Source organism: Pelecanus crispus, chromosome 11 (assembly GCF_030463565.1).
Source record: "Pelecanus crispus isolate bPelCri1 chromosome 11, bPelCri1.pri, whole genome shotgun sequence".
NCBI lineage: Eukaryota > Metazoa > Chordata > Aves > Pelecaniformes > Pelecanidae > Pelecanus > Pelecanus crispus.
The window spans coordinates 905489-928456 of record NC_134653.1 but is presented as its reverse complement, the minus strand read 5'-3'; the positions used below and the strand labels follow the sequence as shown (position 1 = coordinate 928456).

The 22968-nt window shown below is 62.1% G+C and overlaps 2 protein-coding genes across 2 annotated transcripts; one reads left to right on the top strand and one right to left on the bottom strand.

Annotated features, from left to right (window-relative positions):
- Nucleotides 1-597: 597 nt before the first annotated feature.
- PLK1 (polo like kinase 1) lies at nt 598-6048 on the top strand. The gene is made up of 10 exons (XM_075718750.1): nt 598-984; nt 1081-1249; nt 1365-1509; nt 1982-2075; nt 2691-2920; nt 3244-3392; nt 3616-3693; nt 4182-4336; nt 4803-4985; nt 5379-6048. Exons 1-10 carry the CDS (start codon nt 598-600, stop codon nt 5583-5585), a joined length of 1797 nt encoding a protein of 598 aa, XP_075574865.1. The 3' UTR covers nt 5586-6048.
- Nucleotides 6049-7743: 1695 nt separating this feature from the next.
- Nucleotides 7744-20378, bottom strand: ERN2 (endoplasmic reticulum to nucleus signaling 2). Its single transcript, XM_075718203.1, is given in 23 exon segments — nt 7744-7935; nt 8010-8077; nt 8406-8466; nt 8468-8530; nt 8766-8893; nt 9005-9152; nt 9867-10066; nt 10255-10354; nt 11149-11338; nt 11968-12058; nt 12324-12573; nt 12868-13044; nt 13259-13380; nt 14066-14216; nt 14306-14384; nt 14490-14751; nt 15046-15147; nt 15234-15356; nt 15520-15592; nt 16286-16358; nt 16975-17008; nt 17366-17483; nt 20253-20378. Coding segments are annotated over 23 exon segments (2931 nt in total).
- Between the last annotated feature and the right edge of the window lie 2590 nt (nt 20379-22968).

Below are 22968 nucleotides of genomic sequence, written 5' to 3'. Positions count from 1 at the left end.
CCAAAACATCACCCTGGGTGACCGAGGGGGGCCGGGAGCGGGTGGGGTTGTACGGAAGAAAAATCAGCTAAAGGGCCGGATTCTGGGGTAAACGTGGAACTGCGTTCTGCCCGCGTGCCGTGCGCCGCCGCGGGGACGCCGCGCCACCGTTCCATGGAAACGCTGGGGGAAACGGGGACCCCGGCCATGGCGCCCGGCCGTGGGCCCCACGCGTGTCCCGCGGAGCGAGCGCCGCGCCGGGCCGTTCCGCGCGTGGCGGCCGCCAACGGCCGCCGGAGCACGCGCCGCGCCGCTCCCCGTTGCGCCTCCGCCCCGTCTCGCGTGGGGGCGCGGCGCGGCGCCTGTCTCTTTAAGGGAAGCGGGGGGGGGGGGGGGGCGCTCCCATGGTGCCCCGCGGCGGGCGGCGTGGATTTTAAATCCTCTCAGCCAATGGGGAGCGGCCGCGGGCGCGTAACGCTCCGGGGCCGCGTTTGAATCGGGCAGCGCCCGCCCGCCCCTGCCCGCGGCCCTGCCCGCCCCCGCCTCCCCCTCTGCCTCCCCGGCCTCGGCCCGGCGCAGCTCCCGCTCCCCCAGCACCCGCGGCGGCCCCGGCGCACCATGAGCGCGGCGGGCGGGAAGGTGGCGCGGCCGGCGGCTCTGGCGGAGCCGGCCCGGGCGGGCAGCGCGGCGGCGGCGGCGGCGGGCGGGAAGGAGGTGCCGAAGGTGCTGGTGGACCCGCGGACCCGGCGCAGCTTCGTGCGCGGGCGGTTCCTGGGGAAGGGCGGCTTCGCCCGGTGCTACGAGCTGGCGGAGGCGGAGAGCCGGGAGGTGTTCGCGGGCAAGGTGGTGCCCAAGTCGCTGCTGGTGAAGCCGCACCAGAAGGAGAAGATGTCCATGGAGATCGCCATCCACCGCAGCCTGGCCCACCGCCACGTCGTCGGCTTCCAGGGCTTCTTCGAGGACGCCGACTTCGTCTACGTGGTGCTGGAGCTCTGCCGCCGCAGGGTGAGGGGCCGGGGGGCGGGGGGGGGGGCAGCGGGACCCGCCGGTTTGAGGTGGGGGGGGGGTGTCGGTGTCACCCGTGCTGACCGTGCCCCGCAGTCGCTGCTGGAGCTGCACAAGCGGCGGAAGGCGCTGAGCGAGCCCGAGGTGCGGTACTACCTGCGCCAGACCATCCTGGGCTGCCAGTACCTGCACAGCCACCGCGTCATTCACCGCGACCTCAAGCTGGGCAACCTCTTCCTCAGCGACGACATGGAGGTGAAGATCGGTAGGTGCCCGTGACGCGATGCCCTGCCAGCCCCCTATAGCTGCCCCACGGCAGGGACCCCAGCCCTGGGGACCAGCCACCCGGGGCATCTCCGGTCATACCCCATCTCTCCCAGGTGACTTTGGCCTGGCCACCAAAGTGGAGTACGACGGCGAGCGCAAGAAGACCCTGTGCGGGACCCCCAACTACATTGCCCCGGAGGTGCTGGGCAAGAAGGGGCACAGCTTTGAGGTGGACATCTGGTCCATCGGCTGCATCATGTGAGTCAAAATGCCTCTGTGCGGCCGTGCCGCGGGCTGGGCCGTCCCTGTGGTCCAGGTCTCGTTGGACCCTCTGGGTTTTGGTGTGAGCCAGGGCTTTGGGCGTGCTGTCTCCAGAGCCCCGGCCCTGGCTGAGCCCACTGCCAGCCAGCACGCAGCCTCCCCCGTGCTCCACACACTCTGGTGCATCTGCAGGCTGATATGCTGTGCAGCATGGCTGTCTCGAGGCATTTCCCAAAAGCTCACACTTCCTAACTGGAGCTTTCCCCAGAGGCTACTAGATCCCAGCTTCCCTTTTCAGGGCCAGGAACCAGGCACAGTACACATAGCTGTCTGTGCTACAGCATGTCCAATGCCGAGTGCGTTCCCTCTGCCAGGAAAGTCCCAGGGTGTGCTTAGGACAGGGGCACTCCTGCACACAAGTCCCAGAGTCTCTTGCAAAACTGACACCATTTTGTCTGTAAACGCGCAGGTACACTCTGCTGGTGGGGAAACCGCCTTTTGAAACCTCTTGTCTAAAAGAAACATACATCCGAATCAAGAAGAACGAGTATACTATTCCCAAGGTATGGCACTTCCCATGGCTGGATTCATTCACCTCGCAGCAGTTCCCGGTCAGCCTTCTGCTGCACCATCCTGTCTCTGCACTTAATGGGCTCTCACGTAATGCTGAAATCACTTTTATTGCCGGGTGCTAGGAAGGGGATGTTTTGGTCTGTGGTGTCTCTGGGCTCTCACATAACACTGAAACAGCTCTTATTGCCGAGTGCTAGGGAAGGGGATGTTTTGGTCCATGGTGGAGTGAACCTGTAGGCCAGCTTCCTCTTCGGGAGCCAGCAGCTTCCCCCACCCCTGTAATCCAGCAAAAGTCTGAGCTGGGCGGTTGGCACATGGGGTTAGATGGATGTGCTCGAGTCTGTGAGGTCTGGGCCCCCAGCTCATCCTGCTGCTGCTGATTCGGTCTTGCTAAGTCAGTTGACTTTAGGCTTTGCATGCTGTTAGGAGGTAGCTCTCTGTGCCTGCCCAATTCCTTGTCCCCAGGCTTTCATCCTGCTTGCCTGATGCAGCACAGGAGCTCTGCTCCAAGCAGAACTTCCCCCGGGTTGTACATCCAATGCGTTTGCTGCTAGCACATGTTGTCCCCTGACCCTTGTCTCTAAACTCTGCCTGTCTCCTCTTAGCACATCAACCCCGTAGCTGCTAACCTCATCCAGAAGATGCTGAGGTCTGACCCTGCCACGCGCCCAACTATCGACGAGTTGCTGAATGACGAGTTCTTCACGTCGGGATACATCCCCAGCCGCTTGCCCACCAGCTGCCTCACCGTTGCACCTAGATTTTCAATTGCTCCCAGTGGACTTGAACTGAACGGGCGAAAGCCACTGACTGCACTCAACAAAGGTAGGCGCAAGTGTCGAGGTGAGGCTGGACTGCAGTGCTGGGTGAGAGCCTGCCTGGCCTCCAGCAACATCCAGAACCCTCAGTGGGGAATGTGGCACTCCCTCACCTCTTCTCCCAATTCTTACGAAAACCTGGAGCATTTTGTGAGCGAGAGAGGGGTCTCCTCGCTCTTTGCCCAGAACTAAAGCAGGGAGGGAGTGCCAGCGCTAGCTTTAGCTATATGGTATACCATGTGTTTCTTATAGCTAAGGTAGAATGTAAATCTAGTGCCTTTAGAAACCTGCTCCCTGGTCATGCGTCTACTCTTCTCTTTCCTGGCCCAGGACCAGACAGCCCTGCACTAGAGAACTTGCCGGAAAAGGAAGACGTAGCCGGGCTGCGGGAGCTGGGAGATGCTGTCGACTGTCACTTAGCAGACATGTTACAGCAGCTGACTGCCGTAAACTCGGCCAAGCCCTCCGAGAGAGTGGCAGTGAGACAAGGTGAGTCTGGGGACCATCCCACAGGCACTGGCCTTCCTGGATAACTTGCTTCTCTGTCATTCTGATGCTGTTGTCTAAGTGAGAGACCAGCTGACCTCAATTTCAGACTGGAAGGCTGAGAAGCGATATAGTAGCTACTTGCCTTCCTTTTGGCCTTGTTTGCTTGCTGGGGTGCACAGGATGCCGTGAAATGTCTTCTGACAAACTCCTTTCCTCTTTGCAGAAGAAGCCGAAGACCCAGCCTGCATTCCCATCTTCTGGGTTAGCAAATGGGTGGACTACTCGGATAAATATGGTCTAGGTAAATAATATGGGGCCAGTACTTCAGCCTTTTCTAGTTTCTGAAGAGGCTGGGGGAAGCTTTGATTTGGGCATTGTGTAGGTCTGGCTCTTGAATCGCGGTATTCCGGTGTGTGTGTCCAAGACCACCACCGGGAACATTACCAAATACCCAGTGAATCCAGAGTAGTGGTCACTGACCATCACCCCTGGCCACTTTAAGGTGGAAAATGGTGACCTGCTGCTTGAGATGGCTGGCCTCGCTCCGCAGCGAGCACGTGTACCCGCTGTGGCAGCTGCAGTTGCTTCTGCAGCAGGTGATGCAACAAGGGAGGATGACAAATCCAGAGGAGGAAGGGTGCCACCCAGACCTCCGCAAAGAGGAGAATCTTTGGACTTGGTGGGGTGGCTGTCAGGGAACCCCTAGATGCTGCAACCTTCTGCCTTTGTATTTCACGCAACTGGTGCTCCCACGTATCTGAAGGCCTAATGGGCTCCCTTCTGAACTAGGTTACCAGCTGTGTGACAACAGCGTTGGAGTGCTCTTCAACGACTCCACTCGTCTTATTATGTACAACGATGGGGATAGCTTGCAGTACATCGAGCAAAACGGCACCGAGTCCTATTTCACTGTGAGATCCTACCCCTCTGCCTTGAACAAGAAGGTCAGTCCTGGGGACAGGAGCCCTCGGTGGGGGGGTGGCTGCTCCTGGTGAGACTTCTGCCAGCCCTGTTGGGTTTTGTTGGCAAGGTGAGTCCCAGCGAGAATCATCTGTAACTAAGGGTCACTGGTATTCTGCAGGCTTCCTCTTAGCTGGTAAAACATGGCCCCAAGGACAGATGGCAGCAGCTCTATCTATTTCTAGTTGCTATCTGAGGCTCACTTACGAGCAGCTTCACAGAATTAAGTGCTCACAAGACTTGCATGTACCAAAGTGTTCAGCAAAGTGAGTCTCAGGTATCACAGACCGAGTTAACTTTTGAGTATGAGAATTTGCACGAGTTTGTGCAGTGACACCTCAAGCTCTGAAAGATGTAAGGAGGCTCTGGGACGGGGAGGGCAGCCCCTGCCCTCCCCAGCTAGCAGGGGTCATCCTCAGCCCATCTGCTCACAGCCTTTCCTGTCTGCAGATAACACTATTGAAATACTTCCGGAACTATATGAGCGAGCACTTGCTGAAGGCGGGTGCTAACATCACGCCGCGGGAAGGAGACGAGCTGGCCCGTTTGCCCTACCTCTGCACGTGGTTCCGGACCCGCAGCGCCATCATCCTGCACCTCAGCAACGGCACTGTGCAGATCAACTTCTTCCAGGTGAGGCTGCTGCTCTGTGTTTTCCAGGGTTGTAGGCGAGCCAGCAGGAGGGTATAAACCTGAGCCAAAACATTGCCCAGAGAACCGAGCGCTGGGAGGCTCCTTGCTGGTGCGTAAGCCACCCAGACACTCCTGCCTTGTGACAGGGCTGTGTCCTTTAGCAGGAGGAAGACTGCTGCACAGTCTTAGGTGCAGTGGTCCTGAGCTGGCTGGCCAGCTCGATTTGTTGCCCTCTGCTGCAATCTATGAACGAATGCTGCAGCATGGCGCTTTGTCAGCGTGCTTCTGGGTGCAGCTGGGGTGCCCCGACTGCTTTAGAGATGGTTCATCCTGAGCAAACGCAGTCCCCGAGGAGCAGAGTGCTCGGGGTGACAGTGTGTTCTCTCCCCACAGGACCACACCAAAGTCATCTTGTGCCCTCTCATGGCTGCTGTCACGTACATAGATGAGAAACGGGACTTCCGCACGTACAAGCTGAGCCTCATTGAGGAACACGGATGCTGCAAGGAGCTGGCCAGCCGGCTCCGCTATGCTCGCACCATGGTGGAGAAGCTCCTCAGTTCAAAGTCTGGCTCAGCCCGTGTGAAACCCTCTGCTTAGACCTTGTTCTCGATGGACTCAACATCTGTGCCAACTGTCCCAGCCGTGGCTGGGGAGGTTTAGTAGCATCCCTGCTCGCGCTGTAGCCTCCCATCACGTAGCGGGGCTCCCGCTCCAGGGTACAGCCTAGTTGGCACGAGGAAGCCCCTGATGCTGTGGGAATGGCGTTGTTCACTCTGACTGCTACCCAAAGGTTTCTTGCTCCCCACTCCTATTAGAAAGTTTATTTTTTAATTGCCCACCTAGTCTTTTTTTTTTTTTTTTTGTAACTTCCCAAAGCCAAAAGCCTGACTCAAAACCCAACCCTCTTGTTTGAGGCTCCTGGGCCTTCTCTTGAGAGAACAAAGCACAGGGAGAGCAGAACTATCATGTAAGTTATTTGTACATGTCTGTGCTGATGCCCTAGGCTTTTGTTTCCTCTTGTAGAAATTCAGGTAAGGTATTTAACATGCCTTAGGGTGAGACTGAGCAATCAGCCTTTTAATACTGAAATTAATCTACATGAAACCTAAACTTTTGTATATTGCATAACTTGATTAAAGATTGTTCGCCGCAGCGTCCAGCCTCTCGTGGTTCCCTTGTGCTTGCTGTGAGGGAGGGAGCAGCGCCTTGCCCCTGGCTTCCCCTCCAAGCTTGTGCTGTCTGCTTGCTTGTGCAGATCTCCCCAGCTGTGCGGCAGGAGAGGAGGAGACTGGGGGGTATGACAGGAGCTGTGCTCGAACCTGGAGACTAACAGCCCTACCTTCTCGTTTCCATTTGATTGGCTCTCTTCATGACATGAAAGATGCTCAAAACTGTGACTATAGAATTGGGAAAAGTCATCTACTGTAGCAGACTCCAGCAGGAGCCCAGTCAGCTACACTGGGCTTTCTCCCACCACTGCCGACTGCCAGCACCTACGGGTGCTCTCAGGCCAGTTTCTTTTTAAGCAGGACAAGCTTTTTAGTTTTTATTTTTTTATAACATTTTGTATAAAATGCTCTAGGCCATACATTATTTTGAAAACAAACCCAGATATAAACCCCTTGTTACCTGTGTAACAAAATCCCACACCCCGGAGAGGAATCGGACTGTACAAAATCATTGCTGTGCCAGAGAGGAAGCCTTGCCAGGGGCTCCCAGGCTGCTCACGGACGCAGTGGGTGCTGTGCTCGGAGGCTGGCTGGTACGAGACATGCACCCGTGGGGATGCTGTAAAACAGAACACCCGTGGGACGCCTGCCCTGGGGCAGTGGGAGAGGCTGTGGTCAGAGGGAAGGGATCCCAAGGGAGAAGGGGTTTCCCTGCCTTTGTGTCCCAGACAACTGCCAGCTGTGCTCCTGGGTGAGCTGCTCCTGGCTCCTGGGCACAGGACTGACGTGTGGGGCTGTGGCCTGGCGTAACAACTGGCTGCTGCTGGCCAAAAGGGGGAAAACCTTTTTCTCAGCCCAGCTGAGATTAAAAACTTCATTACTGGGATTGTGCTGGAGGCCGCATGCCTCCCTCCGGGGCTGGGGCACCTTGCCCTCAGCAGCCCTGATGCAAATAGCAGGTCCAAGCCCTGCGGCGGCTGCTAAAAGCTGACCCGCTGCGCCTCAGCCCCGATCGTCTCCAGTGTCGAGGCTGGTGTATCAGTCCTGGTCGCAGCCGTGTTGGACACACACTCAAAGAGCAGCTTTCCCAGGCATGGGAGGACAAAGCGCACCGATCCCTGGTGAACGTAGCGCTGGGAGCTGGCACCAGCATGGCTGCATCGCTCTGCCGGCTGCCCTCAGGAAAACCCAACACGCATCTTTCTTCTGTCTTCTCAAAGACCATGTCTGCTGCAGAGATTTCTTTGCTCTCTGACACAAATGCCCTCAGGCCACTGGGTCTGACTGTAAGCCTTTGCAAAGGTGGGCACCCAGAGGGTCCCGCTCGGGCTCAGGAGACCCCAGGCGAGAGCCCGGTGCCACCCTCTGCTCGCCTCTTCTGGACCGTGCTGCTTGTGACCCGCGTGTGCGCTGGGCGAGCAGCTGGTCCTGCGGCCCCACCTCGCCCTGGGGAGGGGGAGAAGGATGCTGGGACCCCCGGGGCTGCTCCCAGCTGCTGCAAGACAGGGCTGCGGGTACGGGCAGGGCACAGAGGAATGGCTGCAGCAGCCTGGCGCCATGGGTGCCGTCCTGGCGTGCGTCCCCGCTCACTTGCCGTCGCCTCCCGGCCCCTGGCAGTAGTAGGAGTGGAAGAGCCGCTCGTGGGCGCAGACCTTCATGGCCCCGTGCGTGTGCAGCAGCAGCCGGGGGAAGCGGGAGGTGAAGTACTGCACAAAGCCATCGGGGACGGAGCCCAGGGCTGCCCGGACGTCGGCCGGCAGCTCGTGGTAGTGATGCTTCTGCAGGAGAGAGGGTGAGGTGAGCGGGGGGGGGTGGGCAGCCAGGGGTGCAGGGGAGCGGGGGGGGGCCGTACCTTGTTCCTCATGGCCCGCAGGAGGTCACGCACTGAGGCCCCCTTGTAGGTGCGGAACTTCCTCAGGTCTGGGGAGAGCAGGAGAGATGCTGTGCAAGGCGGGACGCAGCCGGGGCGAGGGGTACGGGGCTGCCACAGCCCTTGGCACTGCCAGTGCCGCCCCAGAGCACGCACGGCGAGCACCGCAGCCTGCGGCAAACCCGGGCACTGCGCTGCTCTGCTCTCCCAAGAAAGGGCTGGCACGGTTACCCGCTGTTATTTTGGCTCCTGGGCACGAGCAGGTGCCTCATGCCCGGTAAAGTGCACCCGACCCGGAACCCCATTCCCTGCCCGATTCCGCATAAAAGGCGGCAGCCAGCTCGGGCTGCGGCGGCGAGCCTGGCCCCGCGCGCTCACCTGTCTGCAGCGGGAGGGAGATGTGCATCCTCCAGTTGGTCCTCACCACCGCCCGCCCCCCCCGCCTCCAGGGCTGAGACGATGGGCCCCTCCAAAGGCTCCTTCTCGATGCGGTCGCTGACCTCCTGCATGCCCCAGAGCGGGGTCGGGGTGGGTATGGTGCTGCCCTTGCCCCACACCGCCCCGTCCAGCACCAAGGGGGGACCAAGTGGGTTTGGCCCTGACCCCAAACTCAGGGACCCCCCCAACCCCTTGCAAAAGTAGCTCAAAGTGAGCATGCTGACCTACGTACGGCTGTTTCAGCGCTTGTTCCTCAGCGCACACCTGTGTTCACTGCCCGGCAGGATGGTGCATGCTCACCTGGAAGAACTGCAGCTGCTTCTCCCGACTCCAGAAAAAGGGGTGCACAAGGACCACGGGGGCCGAGGGCCGGCACTGGGGCTCAGGGCTGATCATTGCCGCAATCAGATCTCGTGCAACAAGCTTGTCTGGTAAGCGAAACAACGCAAAGGAGAACTAGCCTCCCCGAGAAGGACCGGGAGCTGCGCCCCTCGGCTCAGGGCTTCCCCGCAGGGACGTGCGGTGGGGAAGGGTCTCACCGTGAGCTTCTTCCTGCAGGCAGCTCAGCTGGTAAGAGCCCGACAAGATGTTGGCCTGTCGCCGCAAGCTGTCCCCAAACGGGTGCTGCCCTCCTGACACCACATAGTAGAAGATGCAGCCGGCTGAGAAGATGTCCACAGCGCACGTCTGCAAAATACAGAGGGGAAAATGAGACCCTCGCAGTAAAAGGCAAGGAAAGCTTTTGCCTCCCCACTTTTCCATTCTTTTATGTCAACGCTTGGTCATTTGCTACGGAGCTGCTGGAAAATGCATCACACCAGGGCTCCTGCCTGCTCTGCTTTGTGGAGTCAGCGAAGCAGCCATCGCATCGGGTCCTTGTCAGGGAAGAGCTTTTTGGAGGCACAGACAGAAGTCAGGGCTTCACGCCAGAGCTGCCGGTCTCACCCAGCTGTGCAGACTGACCCCAGGACGGGGTTACGTGGCGCACGCTGCCAGCACCAGCACGTGCCCTGCCAGGGACCATGGCAACCGGCTTCTGGCAGGAACAGGATTCCCTGTGCTAAACAGACGAGCAGAAGTGTAACCTTCGCAGCGAGCTACGGCCCCCTCCGACCTCCCCCCCCCGAATTTCCAAGGACTGCAGCCAGATGAGACACCCTGTGCTGAGCACAGCCGGGCACCGTCCCTGCCAGGGCAGAGGACCAGGGGCAGCCGCTGACTAGGGCAGTCCTGGCGCGGAGCACCGCTGCGCTGCATCTGGGCTGGCTTGGGTTCTCGGAGCTTTTGCCTTAATTGCGCATCTCAGCAGCATGCTGCAAGGCCGCTGCCAGCACGGGGGGCTCTGCCACGACGGGCCCGAGGAGGCCCCTAGGCGAGGGGAGGCATCCACAGCTCACTGACGGGATTCTCCTTCGGGGCCTCCTGCAGCACCTCGGGCGCGATCCAGCCCTCGGTGCCAGGGATGCCGGAGCGGAGGCTGAAGCTCTGTCGTCCCCCCCGAAGCTTCTTGCAGAGGCCGAAGTCGGAGATGACGGCTCGGATCTGCCCGTGGCGATTTGGGACGGAGATGAGGATGTTACAGGGCTTCAGGTCACGATGGACTGGAAGACAGAGCGTGCAGCGTCACCTGCCAACGCGGCGGCAGGGCTGAAGCAGAAAAGGGCTCTGCCTGCCGCCCCGCACGCTGCCGACGCCGACAGCTGCTGACCGAACCCCGCAGCCTCGGCTGAGGACGGGACCAAGGCAGGACACGCTGCCCGTGCGCGGCCTCGGGGCGCTGCCCTCTTACCGATGCTGAGGGAGTGGAGGTGGGCCAGCCCGGACATGGTCTGCTGCAGCAGAGACACCGGGTCCAGGCTGCGACGATCGAAGCTGGGGCTCTCCACGTACTGGAACAACACAGAAGCAGCAAGAGATGAACTGAGGCCTGATTTACCGGGGCAACCAAGGCAAGGCTTGCTGGGAGAGAGACTTCTCACTGGGCTGACAGAGGTGGAAGGGGACAAGCCCATGCGCAGGCCATTTGTGCCCAAGGCTTGCCATTTGCAGGTCTACCAGCTGGCAGCTATTCCCTCTGCAGCAAACTGCCCTCGCTTGTGTCCTTGGACCTCCGCAGCTTCCGCAGCACTCCCGCTTTATGGAGCAGTAAAAGGACGCTGCTCGTCCCCCATGACGAGTCTCTTCCCAGCACGTGAACAACTGCCCCGACCGATGCGGAAGCTCCGACCCCCCCCTGCTCCCTCCCGAGAGGGCGAATCGGCAGGAGAACACAGGCAGGGGCTTGACGGACACGGGAGCAGTGCTGCTGCTGGCTGCTCTGCTTCTCCAAAGCAGCTTGCAGCCTGCCCATGCCCGATCCGACCCCTGTTCCCTCTGACTGCTGGGAAGCAGGTTCGGAGCAGGGCTGTACGCCCGAGGCCAGGCAGGAGCCCCAAAGAAGGCTCCAAACCCCGGAGCTGCTGGGTGCCAACCCTGCCCTCGGGCACGCACAGCACGCTGCTCCCACGGGAGCACTGCAGGACCTCCCTAACAGCACAGCCAAAACCAGACGCGTGTCCCTGGGGACCAACCTGCGGACACGGGGATGGGGACAGCCAGGGTCGACGGACAGCCCCCCAGCAGCAGCCCCATGCAGCCAGCCCAGTGTCCCCAGGACAGGGCAGGGAGAGGGCTGTGGGCTCACCTCCTGCAGCGTGGCGGAGCAGAGCTCGATGGCGATGTAGTGGAACTGCTTGTCCTTCTCGGTGCAGAAATAGCGGACGACGTGAGGGTGCTCATCCGACTCCCGGAGCAGCTGGACCTCGCGGTCCACGAGATGGAAACACTCGGGCAGCAGGCGCTTCACGGCCACGTTCCGGCCATCGAACTGTCCCCTGCGCGGAGAGGCGATGCCGTGTCCACGCACGGCCCTCCCCAGCCAGAGCAGAGCCCCGCGCTGCAGATGCACAGCCCGGCCAGGCTCCGGCCGATGCTGGAAGCTCGCCCCTCGGGGTCCTCAGCATGGGTCACCTTGGAGTGACTCCCAAAGACTTGTCAAAGCCATGGACCCGCAGAAACCTCTGCAGCGAGCTGGGAACTGGGGGTTCAGGTTCCCCTTTTTGTAGGAAAATAACCCCCCTCGCTTTATGCTGTGTTTAGTGCTGGGGAAAGGGCCTCAGCCAGAGCCAGGGGAACCTTGCGAGGGACCGGACCTGCCGCTGCCGAGAGCTGCCTGGAGCAGGCACAGCCCAGCTGCCTGACAGCCTGGCGCAGGCAGGAGGGGAAGGGGAGCACAGGGCGCTGGTGCGAGGTGGAGACCTGCCCTGCGTACCGGTACCTGGCTACCGACGGCCATTAGCAGCTCTCCAGATGGGTTGGATGAGGACCATGAGAAGGGGAGGGTGGCAACCCTTTCTCAAAAGCCCCCAACCCAGCAGCCAGGGAAGGAGCTGCCTTGGCGCTGTGCTTGTGGCTCCCAGGAGAATGAGAGCGGAATGAGGGCAGGCACCCGGGTACCACCCACCTGAAGACAAAGGTTCCTCCAGCTCCGTGGCCCAGCACGTCCTTGGGGTTAAATGAAACTTTCCCAACTACAATCACGTCTGGTTCTGCACCTGCAGAGGAAGGCAGCCATCCTTCAACCTATGAGCCCTATACAAAGGACATGCAGTTCTTTAACCACCTGGCCACTCTCTGGGCCCTACTACTCTTGCAATTGCTTTTGTAGCCCATGCTTATCCAGCAGCAGGTTTTGCATCTCCTCCCCTGTCGGCTGGGGTGCAGCCCCCTCATCTATGGGGCATCTCTGCTCCTGCTTTGGGTGACAACACCTACGGACAGATTGCTCCTCGCACCTTGCCCGTTCCCACCTGCACACACCTTCAGCAGCTGCCGGGACAGCTGGATCCGGGCTGACCATCCCATTAGCCAGGTCCTTCAGGCGGGCCGAGGGGCTGGAGCTCTGCGAGAGCTGCAACGTGCTTCCCTGGCTCAGCCCCGGCTCCCCGGGCTCTGCAGGGACACCCTCCCTGGAGACCTGGCCTGGGAGCAGCATCTCCTGCTGCTGCTGCAGGAGCTGAATCTGCTTCTCCAGTTGCTCCTGCTGCACCGCATGCTGCTTCTGCAGTTTCTGGAACACAAACCACGGGAGCGCTCAGCTCCTGCGCCCAGAGCAGAGCCAGGGCATCGGCAGGGCTTGGCACGGGCAGCGTGCGCTCCGTCTGTCCCTTGCCCAGCCGGCAGAACGCTGTGCACCACGTTGGCTCGTTCCCACGAGTGCGTACAAGGCAGCACGGGAGCTGCACGGCTCATCGCAGCCATGCCACCGCTGCTTGCACCATGAGGACAATTAAGAAGGGAGTCCCCGGCCCTTCGGAAGCGGCATGTCTGCGGCAGGCGGGCTCTGCCACCGGCCACCACTCACCGTGAGCAGCAGCAACAGGGCTCCCCCGCCCAGCAGGGCCGTGCCGACGCCAGCCATCACCAGGTCCCAGGTGCCGGCCTCGGGGTACACCTCCACCTGCTCCCTCGGCGCGGGGTCCGGCTGGAACTGCCCCTCGCTGCGGACAGCCGGCTCCTCCGGGCTGCTCAGGGCCAGAAACTGCAACACACGCCCGGGGCTGGGTGACACCGGAGGGACGGACCGCTGGGCACTCAGGTTTGGGACGCCCTCCCCGCTACAGCCCTGCGTGCAGGACCCCCCTCGTCGTGCCACCCCGCGCTGGGGACCCACCACCCAGCCCCTCCAGCGACCCAGCACTGCCCAAGGTTCCCCCCAGCACAGAGCTGGGACCCAGCAGAGCTCTGCCACTCACGTCGTTGAACATGGTCCTGCCAGGAGGAGCCCTGGGGATGATGGTTTCCGTTGTCTTCCTCAGGTTCTCCGGGAAGGCTCGTAGCATCGTAGTGTGGACCACAGGAGGCAGCTCGTGGTGCCCTGCGGTGGGAGGGGAAGAGAGGCAAGCGTCAGCCCGTCTCTGGTCACAGCTTCAGTCCCTCATCTCCGCAGCGCCGGCACAGGCTTGCCAAACAGCTCCGGCTCTCCTGGAGAAGGGGTGCCGCTTCTCATGGGAGGCACAAAAAACATCACAGCTACAAACTGCTGGCTCCGTCCCCGGGGACGGGGACCTGGCGCAGCAGCAGCCGGCGAGGAAAGGCAGAGGGCAAGGTCCCCTGCTCTCAGCACGCGGCGAGGACCTGACCCCGCTGCTCTCTGCCTCCCCTGCCATCACCTCCAGACACCACCCCGATTTCCAAACACGCCAGTGCAGCGTGGCCTCTCCTGCCATCGCACCTGTGACAGCAATCACGGAGCAGGCTAATCAACCCCGCGTCCGCGTGCAGGGCTCGGTGCACACCCACCAGCACGGGTCAGCGTGGGCCCCGCTTCAGAGGGTCCCTGCCCACCCCCTGGGGAGGGGACAAGGAGGGGCTGCAACCAGCCCCAAGCCAGAGTCACCGTAGTCCCCGAGGGCCAGTCACAGCCTTGGTCCCATTTGCCCCCCTGAGCAAAGCAGGTTGGGCTGCCAGCCCAAAACACACCGGCAGCTCGGGCTGGCCCTCCCGGGGCACCCTCCGGGAGCGAGCACACAGGAGAGCCTGTGCCCCTTGCGGGTCCGCACCTATTAGGAGCCACTGGTTGTGGAGCGAGGTGATGCTGCCCTGCGGGTACTTGACATCGGTGCTGGGCGTGATCTCGCACTCCCCCGACTCTCTCATGGTCACGTCGTCCGTGGTGGGGCCGTCGATCCTGGCCAGCGTGATGCCCTGCGGCTGGGGGTCCGACAGCTCGTGGAGCACCAGGCAGCCGGGGCGCGCACCCGCCGCGGCTCACCCCGAAAGGGGCCAGCGGGGACACTCACCACCAGAGCCACGCTGCCGTGGACCAGGGAGGTCAAGGCGTAGAAGCTGGCCTCGTACTTCCCCACATAGAGCGCTGGCCTGCAAGGCAGGGACAAGCATCAGCCTTCCATCCGTCACGGATCAGGGCGGCCAAGCAGAGGCAACGCAAACGCCACCGGCTGCCACAGCACGGGGACCACGCACAGCAGCTGGGTCTTGGTGGCAGCGAAATCCTTCATGGACTGGTAGCTCCACTTGAGGGGGTGGATGTCCTGCGAGCGGAAGGTCAGGTAGCGCAGGGTCTCCATGGCCAGGTTGATGTGGGGGACGCGGCGGAGGCTGTCCTGGTGCCACACGTAGATGCCGACCACGGGCGAGCCGTAGTTCTGTGCCCACAGGACCTCCCCGCTCTCCTTGTCCAGCGTCACCACCAGCCCGTCCCCGCTCGAGGCGAAGTGTGCCATTTCTAGGCAGAGCCAGAGGGAGGGCCGATGCAGCGGTGCTGGCCACGGGGCTTTGTCCCCCTCCGCCCCCCCTCAGCCCCGCCACTGGCCGTGGGCTGTTGCCCGCGCTCTGCTCCCACGAGAGCCGTGGCCGGCGCAGCAGCCGCTTTCCCCGGCAATCGGCACAGCCGAGACACGCCGGCCGTGGCAGCGTCTCCCCAGGGTCCCCGCGCAGGCAGGGTCCCGCTGCGAGCAGGGCGCTGGGCGAGCTGGCTCCCGTGGCTCCCGTGGCTCCCGCGTGCACGGCGGCCACTCACTGTAGTGGTAGGACTCCTCGCAGAGCGGTGCCGAGTAGTCGGAGAAGGTGGCATTCCAGCGCAGCTCCCGCGTCTTGGTGTCGTACATGGTGATGACGTACTCTGGGGACGAGAGCGGGGCAGGAGGTTGCTGCCCAGCGCCCCGCTCCTGGGGCCGGCCGGGCAAACGGGGAGCAGGGCTGGCTTACGGGTACGGCCGATGTAGAGCAGGGGACTCGACGGGCACACGCCCTCCCAGGCCTCTGTCGAGAGAGTGGTCTGCTTCTCTCCTGACTTGGGGTCCACGATGAACCAGGTGTCCTGCTTCTTCCCTGAGAAAGAAAATACATTTTTTCTGTAAGTCTCTGCAGCCCTGCTGTCCGTCCCCAAGGCGTCCTCCTGTCTGCCCTCCATGGGCGCGTTCCCGGGAGGTGCCCGCTCAGCCTCTCGTCCCCTCGGGGCCCGGGTGCGGCGGAGCGGCCGGTCTCTGCATACCAGTGTAGAGCACGCCGTCCGAACTGCGGCATGGCGAGGACTGGACCAGCTCCGGGATGGTGAACGGGAGCTTCTGCAACACAGACGGCAGCGTGGATGCGGGGCCAGAGAAACGCCTCCCCGAGCAGCAGCCTTCCTGCCTTCAGGAGCGGGCTGGGAAGGAGAGGTCCCCCGGGACGAGAGGAAATGGGCTCAAGCTGCACCAGGGGAGGTTTAGGTTGGAAATTAGGAAAAATTTCTTCACGGAAAGGGTGGTCAGGCATTGGAACAGGCTGCCCAGAGAGGTGGTGGAGTCACCATCCCTGGAAGTGTTCAAAAAACGGGCAGAGGTGGCACTTGGGGACATGGTTCAGTCTGGTCTGCCCTTGACTGGTTTAGTGTGGGCTTGGTAGTGTAGGTTAATGGTTGGACTGGGTGATCTTAAAGGGCTTTTCCAACCTAAATGATTCTATGATTCTATGATTCTATCTTAAAGGTCTTTTCCAACCTAAACAATTCTATGATTCCATGATTCTATGACTGTCCCCTCCTCCTCGCCTGCCTTCACGCTCGACCCCAAAGCAGGATGGAGCGGTGGGGAAGGACAGGGTCCCGGCTGTATTTGCCCCACACCTGCTCTGCTGACATCTTCCAGGTGCCAAGGACAAGCTGGAGCAAGCGAGGGCCCCGGGCTCGCCCTGCCCCGCAGATCTGCCCCGTCCCCCAGCCCGCCGAAGCCCCGGGGTGTGGGCGGGTGGGATGCACGCAGCCCCACAGCCCCACTGACCATCAAGCCTTCTTTGTTTTTTCCTCCCAGGATATACAGGCTGCCATCATTGGGGTCTGGAAGGAATGCTGGTCTGGAAAAGGAGGAGAGAGGAGGATGAACCGTGAGTGGCTCCCTGCCCTGGGCACTGCCAAGGACTAAAGAGGAGCTGCACTAAAGAAACCCCTTCAGCAGTTTGCTCCAGGCTGATTCACTAAGGGGCTTGACCTTTCCCGGAAACCTCCAGCACTGGATCTGGTAGGAGATGAACTCCGGCTGTGGGTCAGCGCCGTAACTCCGTACGGCCGCCCTGCGCCTACCGGCCGTGCTGGCTCGGTGCCCTGCCTGCCCCAGGGGAGCTCGCTGCTATCCTGCCTTCCCCCTGCGCTTTCAGGTGGCTTTTCCTCAATTTCTCCTCTACACTTCTGTGCGTGATGGTGCCGAGAGCTTCTGGGCTGTCTGTAGAAAGGCTGCAATGCAGCAGCAGGGAGCCGCTATTCCTCCTCATCGTGCATGAAGCGCTAGCACAAAGGGTAGGTTTGAGGCGACGCTACGGCATGGGCTGGGAGGTTCATTCCTCCGAGGTTCCCCTTTCTTGCTGTGAATCTGTTGTTCACCAGGGCAGTCGTGCACCTCGGAAAGGCTCCTGCCCAGCCCGCAGGCTGCCTGCCCTGCCAAGGGCGTGCTGCCCACGGGGGGATGACACTCACTCTGCCACATAAACCGGCACCTGCAGAATAGGATCTGAAAAAGAAAGCAAAACGCAGGCGTCAGCAGCCTCTCCCTGCGAGCGGGGACAACGTGGCAGTGTTTACCAAGCGCAGCCATGTGCTGCCCTGCCGAGGGCTGCAGCCTATTTGCATTTCAGACCCAGAATAGGCACCGCCGGCCGCGGGGGTCTGGCCCCCCCAGATGCTCTCTTCCGTGCACGGCCGTGCCTGGGGCTGGAGCTGCAGCTGGCAGCGTCCCCCGGGGCTGGAGGAACCGGTGGCCCAGAGCGTGACCAGCAAGAGCCGGGCCGGGGCACGCATCCCCAGCCCTCGGCCAGCGACGAGCCCAGGGAGCCAGGCTGCGAGCGAGCACCCCCGGGTCGCTACTCACCATCCTTCAGGGTCCACTTGATGTCACCCGTGCTCTTACTCACTGCGTGAAGGTTTCCATCCAGAGTGGATATGAAGAGCAGTGTTTCTGGGACAGTCACAGCACCGCCTTTGAGGCACTACGGACAGAAATGCCGTCCTTAGAGAGCAGGGACAGGCTTGGGGACGAGCCCCCGTGGCCCCAGCCACCTCAGGCAGCTCAGCAGCCCCCCCACCCAGCACACTGCAGGCGCAGACTGCGGGCAAGAGCCCCAAGGTCCCTTCTCATCCCCAGTGAGGCAAGACTGGGAGGGAAAAGAATTTATTTCCTTGCACCAGCGTATTAAATCTGCTTGCTCCTCCAGCTCCACGCGGACAGGACACCTGCAGAATCGCATCTGCTAACGGCTGTTCGGAGATGCTGCGCTTTATAAATCCGTGGCATTAAGCCCTGACACTAAGGTTGCTGCGCGCGCAGTGAGCGGCACCACCGGCAGCGTGCGGCACCCGCGGCCGCTGGCTCTTGCGGCATCGGTCACGTCCCACCGGCGCAGTCCTGGGGCCGGCGCAGCCCTTCCCCTCCTCTCCCCTGGATCCAGCCTTCCTGCCGGCGGGGATGAGCTGCAGGGCGGCTGTTCCCAGCCACAACTCCCGGGTGCCTTTCTACAGGTGACACAAACAGCCCAACTACCGGCTCCTTCCAGAAACAAACGAGTTGGGTGACTTTTCATGCCAGAAATGCGAGTAACGCTCGTCCAGGCCTTCAAAGCTATAAATTTCAGCTACCCTGATGTTGAGGGAGTAGCTGCAAGTTCACAATGGGGAGACAAGCTGCTGCTTCCGTGTACGGCATCCGTACAGTAAGCGCCAGCTCAGCCGCCGCAGCCTGGCACACACGCCAGCCTCACCCCGTCAGCAAACAGGGATCAGCAAACAGCACGGGGACCCAAACGGCTCCAGGGAGAGGCAGGGCCGGCGCGGCCATCCCCGATGCCAGAGAGCCAGAGCAGCGCCCGGGCTCCCCGCCGGCTGCGATGCAGAAGCCGGTGGAGCAAGCTGCCGGCGCGGTCACTCGTGCAGGGCGGCCGAAGGACCTTGTGCCCCGCACGCCGTCCCCCCGGCAGCCCCCTCGCTGCCCCTCGCCCGCTCCGCACCAGCTCCTGCAGCCCGAGCCGGGCACAGAGCCCGGCCTGGGGACCCGGCCAGCCCAAAGAGCGGGGACTGGCCGACAGCCTGCGCCGAGACGGTGCCCTGCGTGGGAGCACGTGCCTGGCAGCGGAGCAGAGCCTGGTGGTGGTAAGAGACCAGCCGCGGCACGGTGGGGCCCGGAGACACGTTCTCCCTTGAGGCACCGGAATTCCTCCAGCTCCAGCAACACAGAGAGCAGCCCCGATGGGTGCTAGGTCACCTGTTCTCCGGCTGTACCTCCTGCCAGGAGCACACAGCACACACACACCTCATGCCCATCCCTCTGCTTCGAGCCCAGTTCTATTATTTGCCCTTTTTCTTAATTTTTAAGCGAGGTCAGAGCAAGTTTCCCAGCTCTTGCTTTGTCCAGAGGATGTGGTGGGGCAGGCAGAGGAGGGCAAGTGCTCCCCGCCGCCGTTTCTCCAGCACCACGCAGGCACGCAGGCAGGCTCGCTGCCGGCTGCGAGGACAAGCCAGGCCAGCAGACACGGAGCTCTTGCAGTGTGGCCACCTGCGCGAGGGAAGCAGAACCGAGACCGCCGAGCCCTCCCAGCTGTCAGAGCCACAGCAGGCTCTGTGCGCCCAGGCTCTGCCTTCCCTCCCCCCGATGCTTTGCAGTTTCTTCCACCACTTCTGCAACTACTGGTTTTTCGGTGACAGGGCACTCGAACAAAGGCCAGGCTGCCCAGCCTGCTCCCCGCACACCACCATGGGCAGAACTGGGAGCGCTGGGTGCCTGGGCACGGCCGCCCTCCCCTCCACTCCCAGCCCCGGCTGCCCCAGCAGCCGTTCTGGCCAGCCCTAGCCCAGAAGCGCGGCTGCTGTTCCCACGGGATGTCTGCAAGTCCCGCGCTTTCCCGAGGCTCCCACCACGCCAGCCTGGAGTCTGCAGCGATGCCGCTGAGGCCGGAGCTCAGCCGTGGGCTCAGGGCACGCTCGCTCCCCCAGTGTTGGTGCTACTGACTTCTGCCATAAACCACCCTGGCACGCCGCCCTCTCTGCTTGAAACGCCACCGGCGGTGGAAGCTGCCATCCGGCTGCCGAGGGCCTCCACCCTGCCAGGCAGCAGCTGGGTGGGCAGGAGCGGGCAGGATGGGGCCGAGGGCTCCCAGGGAAGGCGACTCTGCTCTCAGCCCTGGTCAGGCGACGCTTTTCTGGGAACCACCTCCACGCTGGGCACCGCGCATGGTCCCTCACCCGGGGCGAGCAGCGCCGATCTCCATCACCATTAACGGGGGACTGTGGGACCCCGCGCGCAACCGCCCCGGCCCTCCAGACACATCACGGCCCCTCCGCCCCGCAAACCACGCTCTCCTGGGTGCCGGACCCTGCGCGCCCACGCTCGACGCGGGCGCTCAAGCCCTGCGCTCACAGGCTGTCACAAGCGGGACGCTCCCGCCTGCCTCGCCACGCGCTCACCCCCACGGGCCCACCCGCACACCCGCTCACGCCCGCGGACCGGGATGCTCGTACGCGTGGAGCGGAGCGCAGCGACGCTCGCCGACACGCTCCCGCGCGCGGGACGCTCGCGCCCACCCGCTCAGGCCCAGGGGACCCCTCCTCGCTTGCGCCCGCGTCCCCACGAGCGGGGCACGCGCACACCCACGGACGGGCACCGTCACCCGCGCTGGCACCGCGCTGGCACCCGCACTCGCCCACCCGCGGACGCTGTCAGGCTCCCACGCAGCCGCTCCCACCCGCGGGCTGCGGCGCGGCCGTACCTGTGCCGGGAGCAGCAGCAGCAGCAGCGGCAGCAGCGGCAGTGGTGGCAGCGGCGGCAGCGGTGGCAGCGGCGGCAGCAGCCCCCGGAGCAGCCCCGGGCGCAGCGGCGCGGCGGGGGCGCCCATGTCCCGGACATGCCGGGGCCGCGGCGCGCAGGGCCGGGCCGAGCCGCGCTTATCGCCGCGCCGTGAGTCAGCGGGGCCGGGGCGGGCCCAGGACGCGGCTTCCTGCCCCCCCCCGGCCCCGGGCAGCGGGAGGCGGCTCCCGCCTGCGCCCCGCACGGCCCCAGCGCCCCGCACAGCCCCCGCACAGCCCCAGCTCCCCGCACAGCCCCTGCTCCCCGCACAGCCCCCGCACAGCCCCAGCTCCCCGCACAGCCCCTGCTCCCCGCACAGCCCCCGCACAGCCCCAGCTCTCCGCACGGCCCCAACTCCACGCACAGACCCCCACAGCCCCAGCGCCCCGCACAGACCCGCACAGCCCCAGCGCCCCGCACGGCCCCTGCTCCCCGCACGGCCCCAGCTCCGCTCCCCGCACAGCCCCAGCGCCCCGCTCAGCCACAGCTCCCCGCACGGCCCCTTCTCTCCGCACGGCCCCTGCTCCTCGCACAGCCCCCGCACAGCCCCAACTCCCCGCACAGCCCCAGCTCCCCGCACGGCTCCTGCTCCCCGCACGGCCCCTGCTCCCCGCACGGCCCCCGCACAGCCCCTGCGCCCTGCACGGCCCCCGCACGGCCCCAGCTCCCCGCACGGCCCCTGCTCCCTGCACAGCCCCTGCGCCCCGCACGGCCCCAGCTCCCCGCACGGCCCCTGCTCCCCGCACGGCCCCCACACAACCCCTGCTCCATGCACAGCCCCAGCGCCCCGCACGGCCCCAGCTCCCCGCACGGCCCCTGCTCCCCACACACCCCTGCTCCCCGCACGGCCCCAGCACCCCGCACGGCCCCTGCCGCTGCCTTCGCGGGAGCACCGGGACCCGCGGACTCAGGATTTAGCATCTCCCCCCACCCCCAACTCCCACGCACTGGAGGGCACCGTCCCCATCCCAGCAGTTTTAATGCCATTCCGGGGAAAAAAAAAAAAAAAAAAAAATCCCCCTCGCTGGTGCAGTGGGAGAAGGTTGAGGGCACCCCCGGGAAGCGGAGGGCTCTCCTGGGCAGCTCATGCCCCAACCCACGCTGAAGAGGCTTTAGGTTCATTCCAAGAAAGAGCAGGGCACAGGTGCTCACAAAAGAGCTCTTCCCAAAAAGCCAAACTGGAGTTGAAAGGGATTTTCAGCAGGATTCAACACCCCCCCCCCCCCCCCCCCAAGTTATTACATTGCCCCGTGCAGTTAGGGCACACCTAGATACTGAACGAGAACTTGCCCAAGTGTACACATCAGGTGGACGACATATCAGATATTGGAACTTTATTTCAGTGAGAACACTATTGAACTCGGACTTCTTTTTTTAAATGGGGTGTGTGGGGGGGAGAGAACATTTCCAAAGCCAGTAGCAAACACGAGCAGCATCTGTTAAGCATTAAAAAGCTGCGTCTGCTGCGAGCCCCAGCGCAGCAGCTTCTCCCGGGCACCTGCTTTCAGAAGGGGGACTTCTGAAAGCCCAACAAGCTGCCCACACGGGTGACCGACAGCGAGCGCGCCCAGCACAAGGATGGCTACAGTCCAAAGCAAGATCAAACCCCAGTTTTGGACAGGGAGCTAGAGAGTTGTCCCGTCATGCACAGCCTTTTCGTACAAAGTGCTACACGGCAGCAGTGCACCCAAACCCCCACCCTGGGAGAAAGGCACCGATGGCGTCGGATGTGATGAGCGCGGGTTCCCATGGACTCCTGTCTGCACCCATCCTTCCACAAGGAAACAACCTACAAACCATTTGCTAACAGTTGCTCATGCGGTCGGAAGTAGCTTACTACATAGAGGATGTTGAAACACTCAAACGCAGAAATACTTAATTATCAAACTTTAATTCATAAGACTAATCTTACAGAATAAAACAATAGGATAACCAGTCAAGGTTACACTTAAAAAAATCCAGCAGTGCAAATCTAAGACTAAGTATTTGTCATCTTCCCCCTCCCCTGAAAGAGGCAATAGATTATTTAAAAATACCATAATACATGGTACTTACATATTCCATTTAAAATAAATCTGCAGTGGACACAAATGTCTAAGACTTTTTTTTTTTTTAAATAATATAAAACCAAAGAATGAGTTGCTTAGAATATGGATAAGACGTAGTGAACTTCCATGAGCCACAGAAAGCAAATCCTTGGCTGGCAGGTGAAATGGCCGTATGTTTCATACAAGACTTGCTACAGCTCTCCTGGTCCCCTCCTCCCTCCCCCCAGTGACGAGGACATTAATTAACAAAACTATGCTAACGAGCTCATCCTAACAGGATGGAGTACAAAACTTAAAATGAAGACAGTTGCATTGGAAAAATTAAGTTACAGAGGAAGAAAAAGTAAACAAAAGAAGGGAAGTTTGGAGAGAAGCCTCGCCCCACCGAGCTGGCGCAGGGAGCGCGCGGTGCCCGTGCCCGCACAGCCCATCGCCAGCCAGCGTCAGGGAACGCCGCGACGGGAAGGGGAGGCACGGAACAGAGCACCGCAACGCGGCACCTTGACAGCGGCCTTGCGAGCGAGTTGTTTTTCTTTGGCCCTTAAGGTATGAAGCAACAGATAGGAGCTGCGTCGAGTGTAAAATCGAGCA